Genomic DNA, 22,309 nt, shown 5'->3' on the forward strand with positions numbered 1-22,309 from the left:
AATCAACAAGATTCCAGATCCCGATGTTATTACTGCAATATGTTATATAAATAATACTGTTAAAATATAAAAATGAAAAATAAATCATTACACAACCTTACCGTTCGTTTTAAGTTCGCATTTATAGACTGGGGGGGAAAAAAAAGACAGACGTATATCACGGACTGCTGGAGTATAGTAAACACAGAAAACATTTTATAGCAACAATGTTGAAGAAAGGTATTTTGGTTTTCCGAAGTTGCCGTCATTAAACAGAAACCAACATAGAGATTTCATTGCAACTAATTAGAAATTTGTCTTTCAGGTATGTAATAAACGATCTTCGCACAAAATAATGTACGATACACGAGAGGTATGTTTGTTTTCATGTTCGAGGAAAAGATTGAAAAAGCGAAACGTAGTTGAGCTTTTTTAATTTCCGAGAACATGAAAACGTCAACATACCGCTCTTGTAACGTATATTACTATTACAGTATCGGTATGCACTTAAGTCTTTCGAAACAGAAATAAAAAAGTATTTTATAGTTGTTTTCCTGGCATGTGAACCCTTACAATGAATAATCACATTTTCATGACGATTTAAATAAGAGTTTACACGGAATGACACAACATCATAAGAAGAGCTTTCCATTTAACATCTGTTATAATCAGAATCAGTCACAGAGACTTCAATGCACCAAGGAAAATAAACTGGGCAGCAACAATTTCCAGAATTACGGCCTACTGAGTAAGTAGAGTGGAGGAAAAGAACAGGATATTGTAACTGTACGTAGGCTTAAGCGCACAAGTATTATTATTATTATTATTATTATTATTATTATTATTATTATTATTATTATTAATATCGCTGCTATTTATTATTAATCCATAATTATAAAATACAAAATTGAGTAAGAAGCAAGTACCGTAAAACAATTATTTTAAAGTTAAATATAAAGAAGCAGGCCGCTCCCAGGTCACAGAAAAAAGTACAGGAGCGGCGCAGTGGCACGACTACACCCCTGATGATGATGATGATGATGATGATGATGATGATGATGATGATGATGATGATGATGATGATGGTGATAATAATGTCCGCCGAGTTAGCTTTGTGGTAACGCGTCTGTCTCCAGACTAGCCGGCCAGGGTTCGATCCCCAGCGGAGTCCGAGATTTTCATGTAAAATTTCTACCTCGGGACTAGGAGAGATGGCGGTGTACTTCTAATCACAAGATTGTGCACCAATATGCCTGGGTTAAATCCCAAAACTCCCCGCAGTGCATATAAAGAGAAGGTATGTCACTGTTGATATTGATTTGTCCGTCGGATGGGGACTTTGAGCATGGCGGCCCTCTTGGTGGTATTCGACATAAGTAGGCTAGGTGCGGCACCGGGTTTTCCTTATCCCTTCCTCACCTTCGTCATTAATCATTCCATACACTACACTTACACGACATAACTCTCCACATATACATATGTAGAATGTGCACCGCCGAAGTGGTGTGCAACTAGAAAATGGGTCACAGTTCTGCCATCTATCCGCAATATGCGGAACCCGAATCACGTAAGATGAAGTGGATAGGCATTGGACAACAACAATAATAATAATAATAATAATAATAATAATAATAATAGACTAATAATACACATTCAGGAGATACCGGGTTCAAACTCTATGGCAAACCAATCTGAGTTTTTCGTCGTTTACTTCAATCACAATTTACATACCATGATTCATCACAGCCTTAATTGCCATTACAAAAATCATTTTAAAAATTGAAATCATTTTAAATCAGTGGTTTTCAAAGGATGGGACGCAACCTCCTAGGGCAGTGGTCGCCAGCACTCGCTGAAATGGGTAGAGTGCATAGAGGGTAAGGAAATATGCTCCATCGTGCACAAGGGAAAGGGAGACAGTATACTCGCCAGCAGCCACGAATGCACACTAGGGCAGTGTCTGGTCCGCGGATAAGGGACGCTAGCCCGAGGGTGCAGTGTTCTGATGATCGCTGTCCTAGAGGATCTATAAAGAGTTGAGAGGGATCGCGAAATGACTTACAAAATAAAACAACAAACGTCCAGGATACATGTATGTCGTATTTAGAAACATGAACATAAACAACGAACATGAAAATGAGAGAGGAGACTAAAAAAATAAAGTGTATACAAATACGAGTAAGCTTAATTATCGTACAACTGAATAACTGAAAGATACGAGTAACATTTGTGACGCAATTAGACAAATCAATGCAGCGGAGCTCATGAATGTGAACGATGGTATTTTACGGTGATGTGAACTCTGTATAGCGCAAAATGGTCAACACTTCCAGCAGTTACTGTCATGACAGTGAGTACAAAATTCTGTAATTAATATAACATATAATAATTAATGTTAAATACAACATAATATTATGGTTAGTAAGTATACATGTAAGTTTTAATTCGGTGAAGTGCCGTGAGTTTAAGGGCCCAGTTGCCGGCGGTCCCTCAAGCACCATGCCGCCCAGCGACAGAAGAATAAACCGGTGCTTATCGCTGGAGCGCTCTGTAGAAAGTAATTACTAAGCACACCAATCAAAATATCCATCGTCTTGAATGAAAAGTAAATGTAAATGACTTGTTTAAAAATTGAACTTAACTACTGTAGATTACAAGCAGGCCTAGACTTAGGAAGGATAAAAACGAACGTTAACGTGTTGTAGGAACATTCTGTCCGACAGGTATACGGTAGTACAGTAGAGGAGGCAAGGCCTGTCCTGTGACTTTATTACGTGCCGTGGATATATCACCAATGGTTATGGAGGAGGGAAGATGGTTTTAGTCTGAGATGAACTTCCGTGTCGGTAGATTCTATAATATTAACCATCATGAAACAAACTCTCTTTCTGGTAGCTCTTTCTTTCCTCTATCGCACAGTTCACATGCCAGGTCTTGCCTCCTGACTTACAAGTAAGACACTCCCCAACTCCTCTTGTTTCTGATTTGCAAGATTCATCTAACTCAATCGCGGGAAGATCCCTTCTGTGTATATAACAGAATATAAATGAATACAAGCCATTATAACACATGATAACAGAAAAATAACCACATTAATAGCTCACGGCTTACTGACATATTTTGTTTAGTAGGCTATCCAAAGGCCTAGATGTTAAAGCGTGTATAAATAAACCTAAATAATACACTTTAATTCGCTTACTTTTTATTACAAGACCTAAGTTAATACTGCTGATAACCATACCTACCGAAAATATTTTTATTAAAATAATATACGGACATTTCTCCGACATTTCGTATAATTAACAGTTCTACTCGCAAACATACAACCATTTGTATGAATACCTTAAATTAAAAAGAAAAATGAAATGTATCGCATTTTGTGCCAGAGTGTGTACCTATAATAATAATAATAATAATAATAATAATAATAATAATAATAATAATAATAATAATAATATTAATAATAATAATAATAATCACCATCATCATCATCATCATCATCATCATCAATAATTTAGCTGAATGGCTAGCGTCAGCTTCCCACGCTGGTAATCCAGTTCGAGTTCCAATGCGCAGTGAATCGAATTGGAATGTGGTGGACAAAAACTGTGCTTGGTGGTAGGTTCTCGCGGTGTACTCTCGTTTCCCCAATGATATTCCAGCAATTCTCCGTTAATCTAATAATAACAATAATAATAGTCACCATGCAATTCTATGTAGATCGCATCCATGGTGCACCTAGCTACAGTAAAGCCTCTGGCAGTATGAAGAACTACAGCTTTGGCAAATCATTTCTACACGGAAAGGGTTCGGTCGTGTGATTGTAAGTCTTTATTTTTTTATTTCATCTCGCATGTAGTCTTGTACAAATCACAGTTGCTGTAAACACTACAGTAGCGGTACTGTCTTCCTCCGACGAGTTTAGTGCTGGGACCTGAGGTATTCTTTCCATCGGTGCGGGGGGATTGCAGGTAGATTCTTTTGTTGCTACAGCTAAGCCGAGCGGAGCGGAGTGGAAAGTATTAATCGTCCAAAAATATGCAGTCTTTAGTTTGTGACATATTTTGTTTAGTAGGCTATCCAAAGGCCTAGATGTTAAAGCGTGTATAAATAAACCTAAATAATACACTTTAATTTGCTTACTTTTTATTACAAGACCTTGTCAGTGACATCTATTTCATATACATATTTTTTACCTAGGCCTATGTGATTTTGTTATAAATATATTAAATAATATTGTTGTAATTTTTGCTCAAACATCTCCCTGATGTTAGCTATGTTAATATTATATGAATTACTCATATTAAATATTTCACTGTTACAAGTCATTTTTAAGGAAACATGCTGTGGAAAATGGGTCAACGAGACGAGTAGATATTTTAGCGTACAATGCTGACACTAAACGGGGCATCATTGTGGACCCCACGATACGTTTTGAAGTAGAATGTCATCAGTCAGCCGAGGTCCACCTTGAGAAGAAGTCAATCTATGAGCCTAAAGTCAACTATTTCAAGCTGAAATATGCCTTAATTCACGTTGAGTTATTCGGCTTGCTCATAGGTGCTCGAGGGACTATACCAGCTTTTTTCGAAGAATTTCGACGGCAGTTTGCTCTGCCAACATCTCTGAGGGATGACATTGTGATAATTGTGTTAAAAAAATCTTGCCAAATCCTAATTAATCACATGGTGCCACATTAATAGCAATTGTAATTTTTCATGCCCTTTTCTTTGTTTCCCTTTTTTAAAACTTAAGATCTACGTTTACACATGTATAATAATTTTTTTTGAAGATATACTGAGTCCGTAAGGGCCACCTTCAATGGGGGGCAGTTTAATATTAATATTATTTTTTGTTTAAATAGATTACTTTACAAACTTAATTCAATTCTACTAATCACTAAATTTTATAGTATGATTCTTTTCATTTATATTATTATAGTTTTATTATGATTTTTATGTTTATTTATTTTATTGTATTTTTATTTGTAATGGTGTGATGGCCTTAACTTCACCAGAATAAATAAATAAATAATAGACTAAATAAATAAATAAATAAATAAATAAATAAATAAAATGTTCTACAATACTTTTCTTCTCTGAACACGTAAGTACGAATGGTTGTATCTCTATCTCGCCAAAAATACCTTAGAAAACTAAGAGGCACACTGCTCTCGTAAATTGGGCGAATGTTTTCAGTATGATTGTACTTCCTTCCAGACTGGCGATGTCACTGTTCCCTCCCACTCCAGTACCGCGCTAGACTAGTCGGAACCGCATTCCTCTCAGCCCTAAACTCCTCAGAGGATGACAGTAGGTAGGGTAGCCTATAAGTAGACGTAGGACAGGTCTCTGCGCAGGCGCGGCTCGTCTTTAGGTTCACTGGTTCACTGAACCACTCTTGAAGCCACTCATTCTCTTCATAATTAAGAGTAACTATAGAAAGAAACTGCTGGATGTTCGGCTTCTTTTGGTTAGACCGTTAGAGCATAAGTGAGTTATAGCCAGTAAAGTCGGGCGAAATAGTTGCATCTGGGGGTTCATGCTCAGACGTGAACCAGCTAGACCTTTTAAAACAGCTTGCAGTAGTGGGAACACGCTAAGAAGTAGAAGAAAAGTGTGTTAAGAAAAAACGCTGTTGTCGCCAACGAAATCTGTGGCTCCAACTCTGTCCTCTGTCACTCACACTACCCTCGTCTGTTATTCACACTTCTCTCTCTAAAGCAAGAGGGCTATCCAGCTTGCTTCAAAGCTGCCTAAATAGAACAGGTTTCTCTTCTGTTAACACTTTAGAAGGGATGAGTGTGGGGGGAGGACTAGCTCATGAATTTGTAAGAAATGTTTTTAGCGATGCACTGAAGCAGTTATACAACATTGTGTTCCCGCGGCGCGAACTTCTGTATAAGTCAGTGGTGGCTGATTGACTGAGGCAAGTGAGGCCGGGCCTCAGTCACTTGGCTTAACAGAAATCAAATGTTGTGTTTTTATATAATGTATTAGTTATTTGAATGAAGCATCGCTGTAGAAGCATTTTAAAACTTTGTGATGTATATAGACCTGTTTTGCAGTAAAATTTACTCCTGAGGCCAGAATCGCTTGTGCCGGGTTTTGTTTGTGATGTATATAGACCTGTTTTGCAGTAAAATTTGTTCCTGAGGCCAGAATCGTTCGTGCCGGGTCTGTCTTCTGAATTTCCTGTATTTTCGCGGGGTTTGAGCTTGCGCTTAAAACGTTGTAACCGAGGCACAATTCGTCTGGCCTCGTGGCCTGGTCAGGTTTCACTCCTTACATCCATGGGCCGGCCTCAAGGGTAGAGTGGGGTGGGAATAGCAATGGTGACTTGTCTTCCTAAATAAGTCATAAATAACACAAATTCCAGCTCTTTGGCAGGCAGAGACGCAAACTATTCCCTCCCCTTATGTCTCAGTTTATGACTTAAGCGAGGGTGTTGTACTATTGTAATTCGTAGTATAGTAGTGAATCTGGACCAATGTTGTTATGTATTTCGGGAAAATATAAACAGAAACAAATGCGAGAAATAATGCTGGTGTAGTTAATTCATTGTTAGAGTGTCCTTTTTCGAGAAGAAATAATATTGAAAGAAAGGAAGTTTTAAATAAAGAGAGAGCCTACCGAGATACCTACGACATCGCTGACAATTTTTCTGACATAATCTTAAAACGCGAGTTTCTATTGCATTCTGGTATGGGCAACATAAATGGTTAAGTGGTGATGTGGTGTAAAATAAACTTCTCTGTTGGCCTTGTTCGTGCTGTCAAGGGAAAAAATAAAAAGAACAGAAAGGAGGGATTTTCAACACATAATGTGGGTTGCTTCATCACACTGAAACAATCACTGAAACTCACAGCATAACAGCTTATTTGGTGAGTGACATTATTTTTCATCAATAGTAGGCTAATAATAATAGACTAATACTAATAATAATAATAATAATAATAATAATAATAATAATAATAATAATACAGTAATCATGATATTAATAATATAACAATAATTAATATCATAAACAAACATTTTCTATCGGAGGCACTTAAACTAGTTGCATCTGGCCTCACCGAGGATTTCGATCACCGGCCGCTACTGGTATAAGTACTTACCGATACTAACAGTGAAACTAGGCTAATGTTATTGTAAATACGTTTTACGTAAGAAAGTGTGTTTCTAGCAATAATAAAACGTGTGATTTGTAATGGTGGAAAATAGCGTTATACGTTTTACGTAAGGACGTTGTGCGTTTTTAACTAGGCCTATAATAAAACTTGTGATTTGTAATGGCGGAAAATAGTGTTAATGTTCTCCAGACATCGAACTTTTCAACTCTTCCATCAGAAAATAAACTTGAAATAAAGGCTCTGGGAGGACCACTTCCACTTTTATCAATTTCTCAGGATCGATCATGTAAGGGTAACGAAATCATTTCGTAGAGTGTTCAGGCCTCAAATTTATGAAAGAAATAACTGGATCTGTGGATGTGAAGCCACAAACAAATTGTTCTGTTTCCCGTGTTTGCTCTTTGCTAAAGAAAGTGATGCTAGTTGGGTTAAAACATGAGTGTGTGATTTAAGTCATCTGACTCAAAAAATTAAAAAAACATGAAGAATATGTGGTTCATAAGAATGCAACATTGGATCTGTCAATGCTTGGAAAAACAGATATCAGGGAACAACTCGACACTGCGTTCAGGAAAAATATTGAAAGACATAATGACGTGGTGAGAAAAAATCGGTATGTGTTATCGAAAATTATCGATTGTTTCATTTTTTGTGGTGAATTTGAATTAGCACTGCGAGGACATGTTGAAAAAACCTCATCATCAAACCCGAGGATCTTTAATCAATTTCACATCTGCGTTACAAATCACATGTTGACAGCAAATCTTTTCGACTCGAAACACTTTCCAAATTATAACAAAATGTTCCCCGAGATAAATCTGAAATCTGTAATAGAAACATATTAATTTCTTAAATTATAAATGAAATCTGAGTTGCAAGTGATCTACATGAGAAATGACTTCAGAAATGTGTCCGGTGCCGATCTTTTGCAATTCCTCATCTTAAATAACGTGGTAGTGTCATTCAGTGAAGTGTCGAAGCGCCCGAAAATAATAGCAACAGTACCTTTGTCTACCTCGGAAGCAGAAAGATGTTTTTCTACATTAAAGCGGGTGAAAACGTTCCTTCGAAATACGATAGAGGAAGAACGTCTAACGGCCTTAGCAATGCTATGCATTGAAAAATCCATGGTTACGGAATGTGTGGATTTCAACGAGAGAGTGATCAACATATTTTCAACAAACATTCAACAGCAACACCATCCTCTTCCGAATTACTGGGTTGGGTGAGTATTTGATTCTTACAGTTTGATTTTCTGTTTATTTTTTCTGAAAACGAGTTCATGTACACGAAAACAGTAATGCTATAAATTAATGTCGTAACTTATTTATGAGTACCGATATTCAATATGTGAACCCCCAACATCAAATCTCACGAGCCGCTACTGTCTCTGCGTCAATTTTAAAACATAATTTCCTAATTCGCTTCGTTGGATTACAGCCTTTGTTACCAGTGTGGAATGAAACATTAAAATAAATGGTTATTATCAATTACAAAGACAATGCACACTATATTACAAAAAAAATGAGACTGGATCAATTTTCATTCTAACAGTTCCAAGAGACGAGATTATGAAATATAATCTTAAAAATTGTAGGACATATTGAATGGATGCTACCCACACGTTGCACTTCTCTAGTAGTTTTATTTCATGGGCTTCTTTGTGGTTAAATCAGGAACGTTGAAATTATTATCTGGAACTGCGACAAGACTCAAAATGTGCTCATACCAGGCAATTTTCTATTTTATCAAAACAGAAGATATACTTAGCAATATTATAATATTATCTACCATAAACAATTTACAGAATAGAGAAAGAATTGTAAACAAAGAAAGGAACCAAATAGGTTTTTTCTCTGATATTAGCCATCCTTTCCAACCTATTTTTCGTCTCAAAGTAAGAAAATGCTGATCAATAAACTTTAAATCCTCTCAGTGCGCTTATGTTCGTAAGGAAGAATGAGTGTATTTGTGAGTGCCTTAGTGTGCTAGAGAGCCTGAGGAGCGAGAAATATCTACGTAATAACGTAGAACAAAAGTGCTTATCACAAGTACGCGAGCGATATATTCTTTTATTGACTGAAATATTGGTATGCTCACAATTTCGTTTCAGAAATTACCTATTCTTTAAAGTTTTCATTTAAAATTTTATTTTTTTTCTTCAATAGAGTATGGGCAGATATTGTAAGTACAAAAATAATTGACATACATATTAACACGATATGAAACAATCAATGCAATTGCATATTCTATTATACTTACACGTTTGTCGACTAAGTCACTGCATCGTCCACCAGGATAACCGCTCTTGTTAACTCCATTAGGGCACTTTCTGATAGCACATTTCCCTCCATCTTTTATCCAACCTCCAAGTAGTATCCAATAACAGCCAGATGAAAATGGTTGCTTTGACACACAAAGCAAAGTATACGCATCTTTATATGCATTCACAGAAACAGTTATCTCCCAGCTATTTCCATTATCTGGCAGAGGCACATAATTCTCTTGATGGAACTCAATTTTCCCTGAAGTGTATATTACAGGCAACTCTGTAACAAATAAAGATGTAAGAATGCTAAGTAAATACAGTGATGTAGCCTAAATACACATTACATTTTATTCAATAATAATCACAAAATCACCACAAAATTTGCCAACGTGTGCGTTCTTCTGACGATCTGCTGAATGGAAATCAACGTTTAAGAACTAGTTTCGACAGTGATACAGTTCCATAGAGCCCAAAGAGTCATTCCATTAATGCACAAACTGGTCTTCAATTTTTGTGAGGCGGAATATAACCAGCAGAATCCAAAGAATATGTAGTGATTTCAATAGGTCTACCGAAGAGACGGAGAGTTACTATTATGCTCAAGATAAAATCTCTGGCGAAAAATGTGCTGGTAACAAACAAACTGACGGTGACCATAACAATAAAACGGAAATGACAGTGACCGCAACAAGACACGAAAGCAACAGTGACAACGGACCCAACAATACAACGGAAACGGAAACAGCAACAGCTACTCTACAATATAAAGGAAACGACAGCGACCGCATTAATACAACGAAAATAACGGTGACCGTGACAAAAGCTTACAGCGAAAACGACGGTGACTGTGGCAATAGCTTACCATGGAAACAATAGCAACCGCGACACTACAATACAAAGAAAACGACAGCGACTGCATCAATACAATGAAAATAACGGTGACTGTGACAATACTGTAGCTTACAGCGAAAACGACGGTGACTACGGCAATAGCTTACCATGGAAACAACAGAGACAGCTACGCTACAATACAAAGAAAACGACAGCGATCGCATCAATACAACGAAAATAACGGTGACGGTAACTGTGACAATAGCTTACTGTGAAAACGATGGTGATTGCGGCAATAGGTTACCATGGGAACAACAGCGACCACGAAACTACAATACAAAGGAAACGACAGCGACCGCATCAATACAACGAAAATAACGGTGACCGGAAAATAGCTTAAAGCGAAAACGACGGTGACCGCGTCAATAGCTTACCATGGAAACAATAGCGATCGCGACATCAAAATACAAAGAACGACAAGTACCGCATCAATACAACGAAAATAACGATGACCGTGACAATAGTTTACAGCGAAAACGACAGTGACAGCGGCAACAGGTTACCATGGAAGCAACAGCGAACGCGACACTACAACACAAAGGAAACGACAGCGACCGCATCAATATAGCGAAAATAGTAATGACCAGGACAATAGCTTACATCGAAAGCGACGGAGACTGCGGTAATAGCTTACCATGGAAACAATAGCGATCGTGACACTACAATATAAAGAACGACAGCGACCGCATCAATACAACGAAAATAACGATGACCGGGACAATAGCTTACAGCGAAAATGACGGTGACTGCTGCAATAGCTTACCATGGAAACAACAGCGACCGCGACACTACAAAACAAAGGAAACGACTACGACCGCATCAATACAACAAAAATGACGGTGACTGCGGCAATAGCTTACCATCGAAACAACAGCGACCGTAACACTACAATACAAAGGAAACAACAGCGACCGCATCACTACAACGATAACGATGATCGGGACAATAGCTTACAGCGAAAATAACGGTGACTGCGGCAATAGCTTACCATGGAAACAGAGACCGCAACCGCAACAAACAACTGAAGCGACAGCGACCATGACTAACTTACAACATAAACAACGGCGACCGTGACCGCGACAATACAATGGAAACTACGCGACCACAACAACCGCGGCAATACAACGAAAACCACGATGACAGTGGCCGCGATAATGCAATGGAAACCACGGGGACCACAACACAGTAAAAACGAATTTTATGTGACAATAGCTTATAATAGAAACGACAGCGGCAATACAACGGAAACGATAACGACTACGAAAATACAAGGAAAACGACGGCTACCGCGACAATACAACGGAAATAACTACCGCAATACGGAAAACATGGCAATCATAACAAGACAACGGAAACAACAGTGACCTCGTGATGACCTATTACGTTCACCGTAGCAGTAGACTGCGTCCAGAAAAAAATTAAGATCAAAGTGCTTTCATTCCTGAGATTAAAAGGACAAAAGGCAGAATACGGACTACATTTTGAAAAGCACACCTGCACTAGTTTGGTAATAGCGCAGATATACTATCTGCATTTCTCCTACATGTATATTTTCATTTGTCTTAACAATGTAGAATTTCTCAAGTTTAGAGTTCAAAGTGAAAATGTTATTACAAAGTTCAACTACAATTAAATGTTTACGCTTAAGGGAGTTCAAACGTTCTCTCACAAAATTAGACGTAGGAACTGTTTTAAGATTAAGTCATTATTCTTTCTTAAAATAATTATTGTCATAGGTAACATCACAACAGACATCCATAATACTTTCGCGCTCGTGAATTTATCTAAACCAAATGGAAATTTCGCATTATATTTAGCAAGTCTATTTCGCCAATAAATAAATGAATAATTAATCCTCAAAATACCGCATACCGGTAGTCTTATTGAACAAGATATGGACTGTTGTGCTTACATCGTGTCGTATTTCACTCGTTGTTATGGTCTATTACTCGTAAAGAAAAAATGAACACACCGAGTGTTTGAAAAGTTACTCCTGGTTTTGAATGCAAGAAGTGTCGTTAATTTATTTATGCTCGACCATGCCGAAATGTAGTAATTATACACCTGGTAGCAGACCTTTAATGCATGTCATTAAAGTACACCTACTCATTAAAGGTCAAGTCTTTCAGCCAATGACGACTCAGGTTACAACTGTTCAGCCAATGACAGGTCAGCTTTCTACCGTTATAAAACCGCAAGTATCGATAATTCTCGGATATGCAATCGAAAGAGAATTAGCGAAAAGTCACGGAGGCTGGAAATCCAATACTGTCGCAGAAGGTTATGTTCTGTTACTATAATAATTTATAACTACATCCAGCAAAGTTCGTAAGTGAATTTAAACTTTACTTGTATTATTGACAGCTGAAGAAAGTGTGGAAATATTAGGAACATTTGTTTTACTCAAATAATATAATATTTAATAAGTTAAATACGAACAATTTGGTTATCTGAAACAGATAGTGTTTTGTTTTTATCATAAAACAAAAGAAGACATTGTTGCATAGCCTTCAATATGCAATCACATCAACAACACGAAGGCCAATTTTCCTTCCCAAATCAAGGCCCTCCAGTTAACTCTTCTACATCACGTTCCTTGTTACAGCCTTCAAAATTAGTCACAAAACGACAATATGAAGAAGCAACTGAAAATAATTCTTCTAATTCTGATGAAAGTTTTTTCACACCAACTAAAAAACTAACAATTTCAGCTTCTAAAATAAATTCTAAATATGTAGTCGATCTAACTACCGTCCACAACAAGTTCTCCCCTCTCGAGGAGATGGATGATGAAATTGATAATGTGACTCCAGCATCAACACAAGAATCAACCTCTACTAGGCCTACTCCCAAAATCAGAATACCACCAATATTTCTTCACGAAGTAAATAATTACCAGCAGATAATATGCGACATAGATTCCACTGTTTCCAATGAGTATTCAACACAACAACAGAACAAAGTCTTAAAAATTAACACTACTACTGCTGCTGACTTTCGTTTAGTTACAAAATTCTTAGAAGAATCACAGCTCCCTTATCATACTTTTCGTAATCCAGATACCAAGAGACTGGAAGTCGTTTTACGCAATGTTCCTCATTCTCCAACAGATAATGATGTTATCTTGGAGCTTAAATCCCTCAACCTGCCTGTTATTAAAGTTACCAGGCTTTTCTATAGAGACAGACAACCTATGCCGCTCTGCGCAGTGGAATTAGACAACAATGAACAGGGTAAGAAGATTTTTGATATAAAACAAATTCAACATGCTCTCATTAGAGTAGAATATCGCCGAAAACCCCGAAACATTCGTCAGTGTACAAGATGTCAGCGTTATGGTCACACTAAAAACTTTTGCCATCTCACACCACGCTGTGTGAAGTATCCTCAAAATCATCACTTTTCTGAATGCACTAAACCTAAAGAAGCCGAACCAACATGTATAAACTGTGGAGAAGCACACTCAGCAAATTTTAAGGGTTGTAGTTATTATCTTGGCTTAAAGAAAAAGTCTGATTCAAATCCTCCACAGCAAAATCTCTCAACATCACCGCCAACCTTAAATTTGCAAAATTTTCCTAATCTTACAGCAAATTCTCCTTCTGCCTCGCCATCTACACCTTCTTGGCCACACTCAGTATCTATTAAAACAAATGTTACCAATACTTCAATTCAAGATACCTCTCCTGCTACAGATGTTATTGGAAACTTAATTCAATTAGTGATAACTTCCCTGGAACCACACCTACCTGTGATTAAAACTTTCCTCCTCCAACTTGTCACAGGCCTTCTCAATAATGAACATTAATGTCAATAAAACGTTCTCTGAACTGATTATTTTAAACTGGAACGCAAATGGAATCAAAGCTAAGCGAGGAGCTTTCTTAGAATTTCTCTCTCGACACAATGTAGCTGTAGCGTGGGTTACTGAGACTCATCTTATTCATCCAGAGAAGTTTACAGTTCCTGGTTACAATATTTATAGAACTGATCGTGTTGCTCCCGAAACCTCTGGTGGTGTGGCAATTATAATTAGGAAAAATATATAGCATCACTCAATACTTCTGCCAGAACTGAACTGTTTAGAAGCCTGTGCTATTAAGATAACTTCACATAACCTTCCACAGTTTACTATAATTTCAGCATATAAACCACCAAAAGTACGTTTGAATTCTCAAGATGTTGTTAATCTTTTTTTCTAATACTACACCAACAATACTTTTAGGAGACTTAAATAATAAACATCAAATATGGGGATGTCGTGTAACCACACCTAATGGAAGACGATTACTAACTATCTCAGAGGAAAACTCTATTAATATCGATGCACCTTTGGAACCCACGTTCTATCGACCTAACATATTACCTGATATACTGGACATAGCTTTGCACAAATATATTCAGAACACCTCAAACATGCGTGTATTACATGAATTAGACTCCGATCATTGTCCTGTTCTGATTTCATTTGACGACATCCCTATGCTTCGCCCTCCTCCCAATCGACTTATCGAGGGTGCTATAAACTGGAACAACTTTCAACTAAACCTAGACGATGTTTTGCAGCCCACCAATAACTTGAAAACAATCACCGATGCTGATGCAGCAGTTCGTACTTTCACTGATGCTATTACTTCATCTATTCGAGCAGCAACGGTTCCGACAAGACGGGTACATAGAAAATCTTATCACGAAACTCTTCCCTCAAAAATAAAACGGCTTATAAAGGAAAAACATCAAACCCGTCAATTGTGGCAAAAACATAGAGAACCATGGGAGCATCACAGCCTAAATCAACTAACAAGAGAGGTAAAAAAATTGTTGGACGAACACCGATTCATATCTTATCAACGCCATCTAGCCACTTTATCTCCAGAAGATTCCTCCCTTTGGAAAGAGACAAAGAGAGTATTGAAAGAGCCATGTATAATTCCACCTTTACAACAAGACGGTTGTCAATATGCAAGTGACAATGAAAAGTGTGAAATTTTCGCAGACACCTTTTAAGCCTCTTTCATACCAAACCCAATCAAGAATAAAGAATTCAACGAAGAAATAGAACTTTTTCCGAATAATTATCCTTCAGCACCATTGCCCGTAAACTTCACCTCGCCAAATGAGATCCACTCAATAATTCAGAAACTTCCAACAAAGAAATCTCCTGGATACGATCTCATCCCAAACTTTGTATTGAAGTATCTTACTCGTAAAGCTCTAGCAAACTTAGCTTCATTATTCAATGCTCTACTTCGTCTGGAATATTTCCCTGATGCTTGGAAACATGCAGTAATAATTGTAATTCATAAACCTGGAAAACCTGCTTCAAATCCGACAAGTTACCGCCCCATAAGTCTTTTATCAACTATATCCAAAGTCTTTGAAAAGGTTTTGCTGAAACGCTTGGATACGTTTCTACTTCAAGCATCCATCCTACCTCCATATCAGTTTGGCTTTCGTCGAAATCATTCTACCAACCATCAAGTGCTTCGTATCACTGAACAAATTGCACAGGGCTTTGAAAACAAAGAACAGACTGCAGTCGCATTTCTTGACTTCACTCAAGCATTTGATCGAGTTTGGCATAAAGGTCTTCGGTACAAATTACACAAGTCCGGCGTTCCACACTACCTATGCAACATAATGACTAGTTTCTTGTCAAATCGCACATTCTCAGTCAGAGTGGGTTGTACTCACTCCTCTGTTAGACCCATTAGTGCTGGCGTTCCACAAGGCTCTATCTTAGGTCCGATATTATTCAATGTATATACCTCGGACATTCCTGCAACACCAACTGCACAAATTGCTATGTATGCAGACGATACAGCTATTTATGCAACCCATCGCAACATTAACATAGCCTCAAATCACCTTCAGGAAGCCTTAAACATCATATGCACTTGGATTGAAAATTGACGCATCGCACTGAACTACAATAAATGCGAAGCAATGATATTTACTTTGTGTCGTCCTGCTAATCCTCCATGCATAAATCTTTCAACCAACGTGATGCCGTGGAAACCAAAGGATGAAGCTGTAAAATATCTTGGAGTGCACTTAGATCGCCGTCTGTCATGGAAACATCACATCAATAACAAACTTAAATTGGCCTACTCAAGACTCGCTAAATTATATCCGCTCCTCAACAAGAAATCATATCTAAAGCTACAAAATTGCATGCTACTTTACACATCTCTATTACGACCTCTACTGCTTTATGCCTGTCCTGTCTGGGGAGGAGCTGCAATAAGTGAAATTAAACACATCCAGTCATTTCAAAATAAAGTCCTACGAATTTCACTCAATTCACCTTGGTTTGTCCGTAACAGCCAACAACACAGAGAAACTGGTATTGACACAATCAAACAGTTTATTCATTGACAAGCTAAGAAGTTCTATGACAACCTAGAAAATGTTCCAGGCGCAGTCCATTACTCTCTCGGAAAGAAGTCCACATTTCCCACCAGAATCAAGAGCCGACTTCCAATGGACCTCATATTATAATCAAAATTTATCATCACACCAACCTATGTAAACAATTACTTATTAATTATTTTTGTTCATTGAGGAGCCCAATCTAGGCTGCCCTCAATTCAGTGTCATATATTGTATTTATAATTTTTAGAAATGATCTGTATAGCGCTAAATGCGCTGATCGATCAATAAATTGTTTTAAAAACTATAATAATTAGCGTTAATTGTAAATAATATTCAAATAAATTCAATTTGTCATCTCGTTTTTCAATGTCTAATTTAATTTCAATGTTATCTCTGTAGATTCTTATGGCCTAGCAAGGTCAATGTGGACATCTGTTCCTCGGAAAAAATCAATACTTTCGCGTCTGCGCACATCTCACAACATACGGGACATTGGTCAAGGTCAGATACAAAGAAAATTAATAATATCAAGTTAGAAATATGGTCGAGGATAAAAAGTCGTATGAAACTCGCCTATAATGGTAATTAAGAACCTCGTATGAAAACTATGAAACTCGCTTGCGCTCGTTTCATAAATATCCATACTCGCTTCTTAATTACCTTCATTATAGGCTCGTTGCATAATGAACTATTTATTATTTATTTCAACACCATGGTTAGCTGAAACGAACCATAACTGAAGCCATAACACATTAATTCCACACACACTGAACAACAGCATCACAAATAATAATAATAATAATAATAATAATAATAATAATAATAATAATAATAATAATAACACAGGCCAACAAAAAAAAACTTTTTTCTTGGTGCCTTGGTTTTTTGACCTGTTCTTGGGGTTATTTGATGCGCTGATTCAGAAAATGACATTGGCTGGGCCGTATCAGCTCTAGTTTCTTAGATATCGTTGAATTTATATAATTACTGGCTAAAAGCACCCGGCGTTGCACAGGTTTTCCTTTCTGCTTCTGTTTTTAATTAAACTGCTTATAACATTTTCGGAAATCTCGGAAACCTAACTGTAGACAAACAAAACGAATTGTCTTTACTAAGCTAAGATTTATTCTTTATTTGACGTCACTTACATGAATTGATGAACTCCTTAGCGAAATGCCTGCCAGCGTTAACTCAATTAAAAACAGTTGTAAATCAAGCACCCAAAAGAAAACATGTCATCATGTGCCTGACGTTCAAGTTTTTTTTTATTTCTATATTTGTTTTTATTTATTTATTTATTCTGGTGTAATTAAGGCCATTAGGCCTTCTCTTCCACACCACCAGAAATACAAATAAAATAATAGAAAAATCAAACTATGAACAAAGTAAAACCCAACGATAATATGATTCCTTTTCCTCTTTCTGATCAGTTTCAGCATCGAATCAATATGTACATATATAATTTAATTTATATTGGAAGATTTTTTTACCCCTTGACCGCTGTACATCCACTTATATCATACCCAGTTTCTTTTTAAATATGACTTGGAAAACTATATCTCACAAATTCAGAACATATTATATTAATTCTTATTTTATACACAGAATACAGATACAATATAAACTTGCAATAAGTCATTTTTTTAATATAAAGACTAATATTCTGAGAGACGTATAGGCTTGACGGTATTTTAGAAATTAAGAGATTGTTATTTCCACAACGCATAACATACTAAATTTGCAACGTGATTATACAGATAGAATTTCGCACTAACATATTTTCGGACGTGAACAACAATATTTTGAGAGACGTGTATTTTAGAATTAATGCAATGCTATTTTCAGTCAGCTTACGTACATTCACATAGATTAGCAACATGACAGAAATATCAGTGAATTTATTTTTGATATGTGTAAAATCTTTTTTTTTTCCACTCCTTTGTACAAAATATAGTCGAGGATGTGAAAAACACGCAGTTTTTAAGTAAATGTCTGCAACTTTGAGGTAGTGTCCTTGAGCTTCATTTTAATATGATCATTACAAATGCTAGTCGCACTGAATTGCAATTGCATTAAATAGAATGGGTATCATAGCAATACGTGAGATAAAAACATCTTCTCCTTTCGTTTTTCCAATTAATATTGCGACTTCTATTACGTTTGGCATGGGTTCTTCACACCAATTCATGTTGGTGCATAATTTTGGTGGGTTAATATTTCGCAGTAGTACGTCTGGTTATTCAATATTAAGTAAATTATGTGGTAGCAATCCTTGTAGTTTGAAAGAATCCTACAATTCAGTTGGATAAAACACAGCCTGCTCACTATCTACAACTGCAATGAGAAATTTATAATACGGTCCTGGCCTGCGAAAAGTATTTATTGTACGAATTATCTAGTTTTAGCCTTCATGATGTGTACCAACAATGTTATTCGTATTATAATTTCCATGGCCTCGTGAAAGTCGATGTTGAATACAAAATTCAATAATAAAAAACAATTGACTATAGAAGATAGCATTTTAATATTACACATGAATGTTTGATCATATTTATTTCTATTTTTTATTTTTAAATTAATTTAACGTCCATTTGTACAATTTTAACATAGCCTATGTTTTTCTCCTGGTTATGAAGGTTAAATGTGCAAACTTTGGCATATATCGGTCAAAGCGTGTAGATTTGTATAGAGAACATACATACCCACATTCACTTTTACCATATACTAGCTGAAAACACCCGGCGTTGCCCGGGTTTTCCTTTCTGCTTCTATTTTTAATTAAACTGGTTATTCAATTTTCGAAAATCTCGGAAACCTAACTATACACAACCAAAACGAATTGTCTTTACTAGGCTTTTCTCGCCCATAAAGATGAATCTTTACTTAACGTCACTTACATGAATTAATGAACTCCTTAGCGAAATGCCTGCCAGGGTTAACTCAATTTAAAACAGTTGTAAATCAGGCACCGAAAAGAAAACATTTCATCATGTACCTGACGTTAAACTGCTGTTTTAAATTAATTTATTTATTTATTTATTTATTTATTTATTTATTTATTTATTTATTTATTTATTTATTTATTTATTTATTTATTTATTTATTTATTTATTTATTTATTTATTTATTTATTTATTTATTTATTTATTTATTTATTTATTTATTTATTTATTTATTTATTTATTTATTTATTTATTTATTTATTTATTTATTTATTTATTTATTTATTTATTTATTTATTTATTTATTTATTTATTTATTTATTTATTTATTTATTTATTTATTTATTTATTTATTTATTTATTTATTTATTTATTTATTTATTTATTTATTTATTTATTTATTTATTTATTTATTTATTTATTTATTTATTTATTTATTTATTTATTTATTTATTTATTTATTTATTTATTTATTTATTTATTTATTTATTTATTTATTTATTTATTTATTTATTTATTTATTTATTTATTTATTTATTTATTTATTTATTTATTTATTTATTTATTTATTTATTTATTTATTTATTTATTTATTTATTTATTTATTTATTTATTTATTTATTTATTTATTTATTTATTTATTTATTTATTTATTTATTTATTTATTTATTTATTTATTTATTTATTTATTTATTTATTTATTTATTTATTTATTTATTTATTTATTTATTTATTTATTTATTTATTTATTTATTTATTTATTTATTTATTTATTTATTTATTTATTTATTTATTTATTTATTTATTTATTTATTTATTTATTTATTTATTTATTTATTTATTTATTTATTTATTTATTTATTTATTTATTTATTTATTTATTTATTTATTTATTTATTTATTTATTTATTTATTTATTTATTTATTTATTTATTTATTTATTTATTTATTTATTTATTTATTTATTTATTTATTTATTTATTTATTTATTTATTTATTTATTTATTTATTTATTTATTTATTTATTTATTTATTTATTTATTTATTTATTTATTTATTTATTTATTTATTTATTTATTTATTTATTTATTTATTTATTTATTTATTTATTTATTTATTTATTTATTTATTTATTTATTTATTTATTTATTTATTTATTTATTTATTTATTTATTTATTTATTTATTTATTTATTTATTTATTTATTTATTTATTTATTTATTTATTTATTTATTTATTTATTTATTTATTTATTTATTTATTTATTTATTTATTTATTTATTTATTTATTTATTTATTTATTTATTTATTTATTTATTTATTTATTTATTTATTTATTTATTTATTTATTTATTTATTTATTTATTTATTTATTTATTTATTTATTTATTTATTTATTTATTTATTTATTTATTTATTTATTTATTTATTTATTTATTTATTTATTTATTTATTTATTTATTTATTTATTTATTTATTTATTTATTTATTTATTTATTTATTTATTTATTTATTTATTTATTTATTTATTTATTTATTTATTTATTTATTTATTTATTTATTTATTTATTTATTTATTTATTTATTTATTTATTTATTTATTTATTTATTTATTTATTTATTTATTTATTTATTTATTTATTTATTTATTTATTTATTTATTTATTTATTTATTTATTTATTTATTTATTTATTTATTTATTTATTTATTTATTTATTTATTTATTTATTTATTTATTTATTTATTTATTTATTTATTTATTTATTTATTTATTTATTTATTTATTTATTTATTTATTTATTTATTTATTTATTTATTTATTTATTTATTTATTTATTTATTTATTTATTTATTTATTTATTTATTTATTTATTTATTTATTTATTTATTTATTTATTTATTTATTTATTTATTTATTTATTTATTTATTTATTTATTTATTTATTTATTTATTTATTTATTTATTTATTTATTTATTTATTTATTTATTTATTTATTTATTTATTTATTTATTTATTTATTTATTTATTTATTTATTTATTTATTTATTTATTTATTTATTTATTTATTTATTTATTTATTTATTTATTTATTTATTTATTTATTTATTTATTTATTTATTTATTTATTTATTTATTTATTTATTTATTTATTTATTTATTTATTTATTTATTTATTTATTTATTTATTTATTTATTTATTTATTTATTTATTTATTTATTTATTTATTTATTTATTTATTTATTTATTTATTTATTTATTTATTTATTTATTTATTTATTTATTTATTTATTTATTTATTTATTTATTTATTTATTTATTTATTTATTTATTTATTTATTTATTTATTTATTTATTTATTTATTTATTTATTTATTTATTTATTTATTTATTTATTTATTTATTTATTTATTTATTTATTTATTTATTTATTTATTTATTTATTTATTTATTTATTTATTTATTTATTTATTTATTTATTTATTTATTTATTTATTTATTTATTTATTTATTTATTTATTTATTTATTTATTTATTTATTTATTTATTTATTTATTTATTTATTTATTTATTTATTTATTTATTTATTTATTTATTTATTTATTTATTTATTTATTTATTTATTTATTTATTTATTTATTTATTTATTTATTTATTTATTTATTTATTTATTTATTTATTTATTTATTTATTTATTTATTTATTTATTTATTTATTTA

General features: G+C 32.4%; 2 protein-coding genes across 3 annotated transcripts in view; both read right to left on the reverse strand.

Annotated features, from left to right (window-relative positions):
* LOC138715218 (receptor-type tyrosine-protein phosphatase S-like) overlaps window positions 1–22,309 on the reverse strand; it is a 476,906-nt gene that overhangs the window by 396,506 nt on the left and 58,091 nt on the right. The gene's annotated exons all lie outside the window — the stretch shown is intronic.
* The window catches only part of LOC138715220 (receptor-type tyrosine-protein phosphatase F-like), a 222,076-nt gene that overhangs the window by 128,040 nt on the left and 71,727 nt on the right, over window positions 1–22,309 (reverse strand). For both annotated transcript variants that reach the window (XM_069847908.1, XM_069847907.1), the window contains exon 5: window positions 9,374–9,660. In XM_069847908.1, coding sequence (XP_069704009.1) covers window positions 9,374–9,660 — 287 coding nt within the window. The remainder of the gene's footprint in view (window positions 1–9,373; window positions 9,661–22,309) is intronic.

The sequence above is a fragment of the Periplaneta americana genome, chromosome 15, assembly GCF_040183065.1.
Source record: "Periplaneta americana isolate PAMFEO1 chromosome 15, P.americana_PAMFEO1_priV1, whole genome shotgun sequence".
NCBI lineage: Eukaryota > Metazoa > Arthropoda > Insecta > Blattodea > Blattidae > Periplaneta > Periplaneta americana.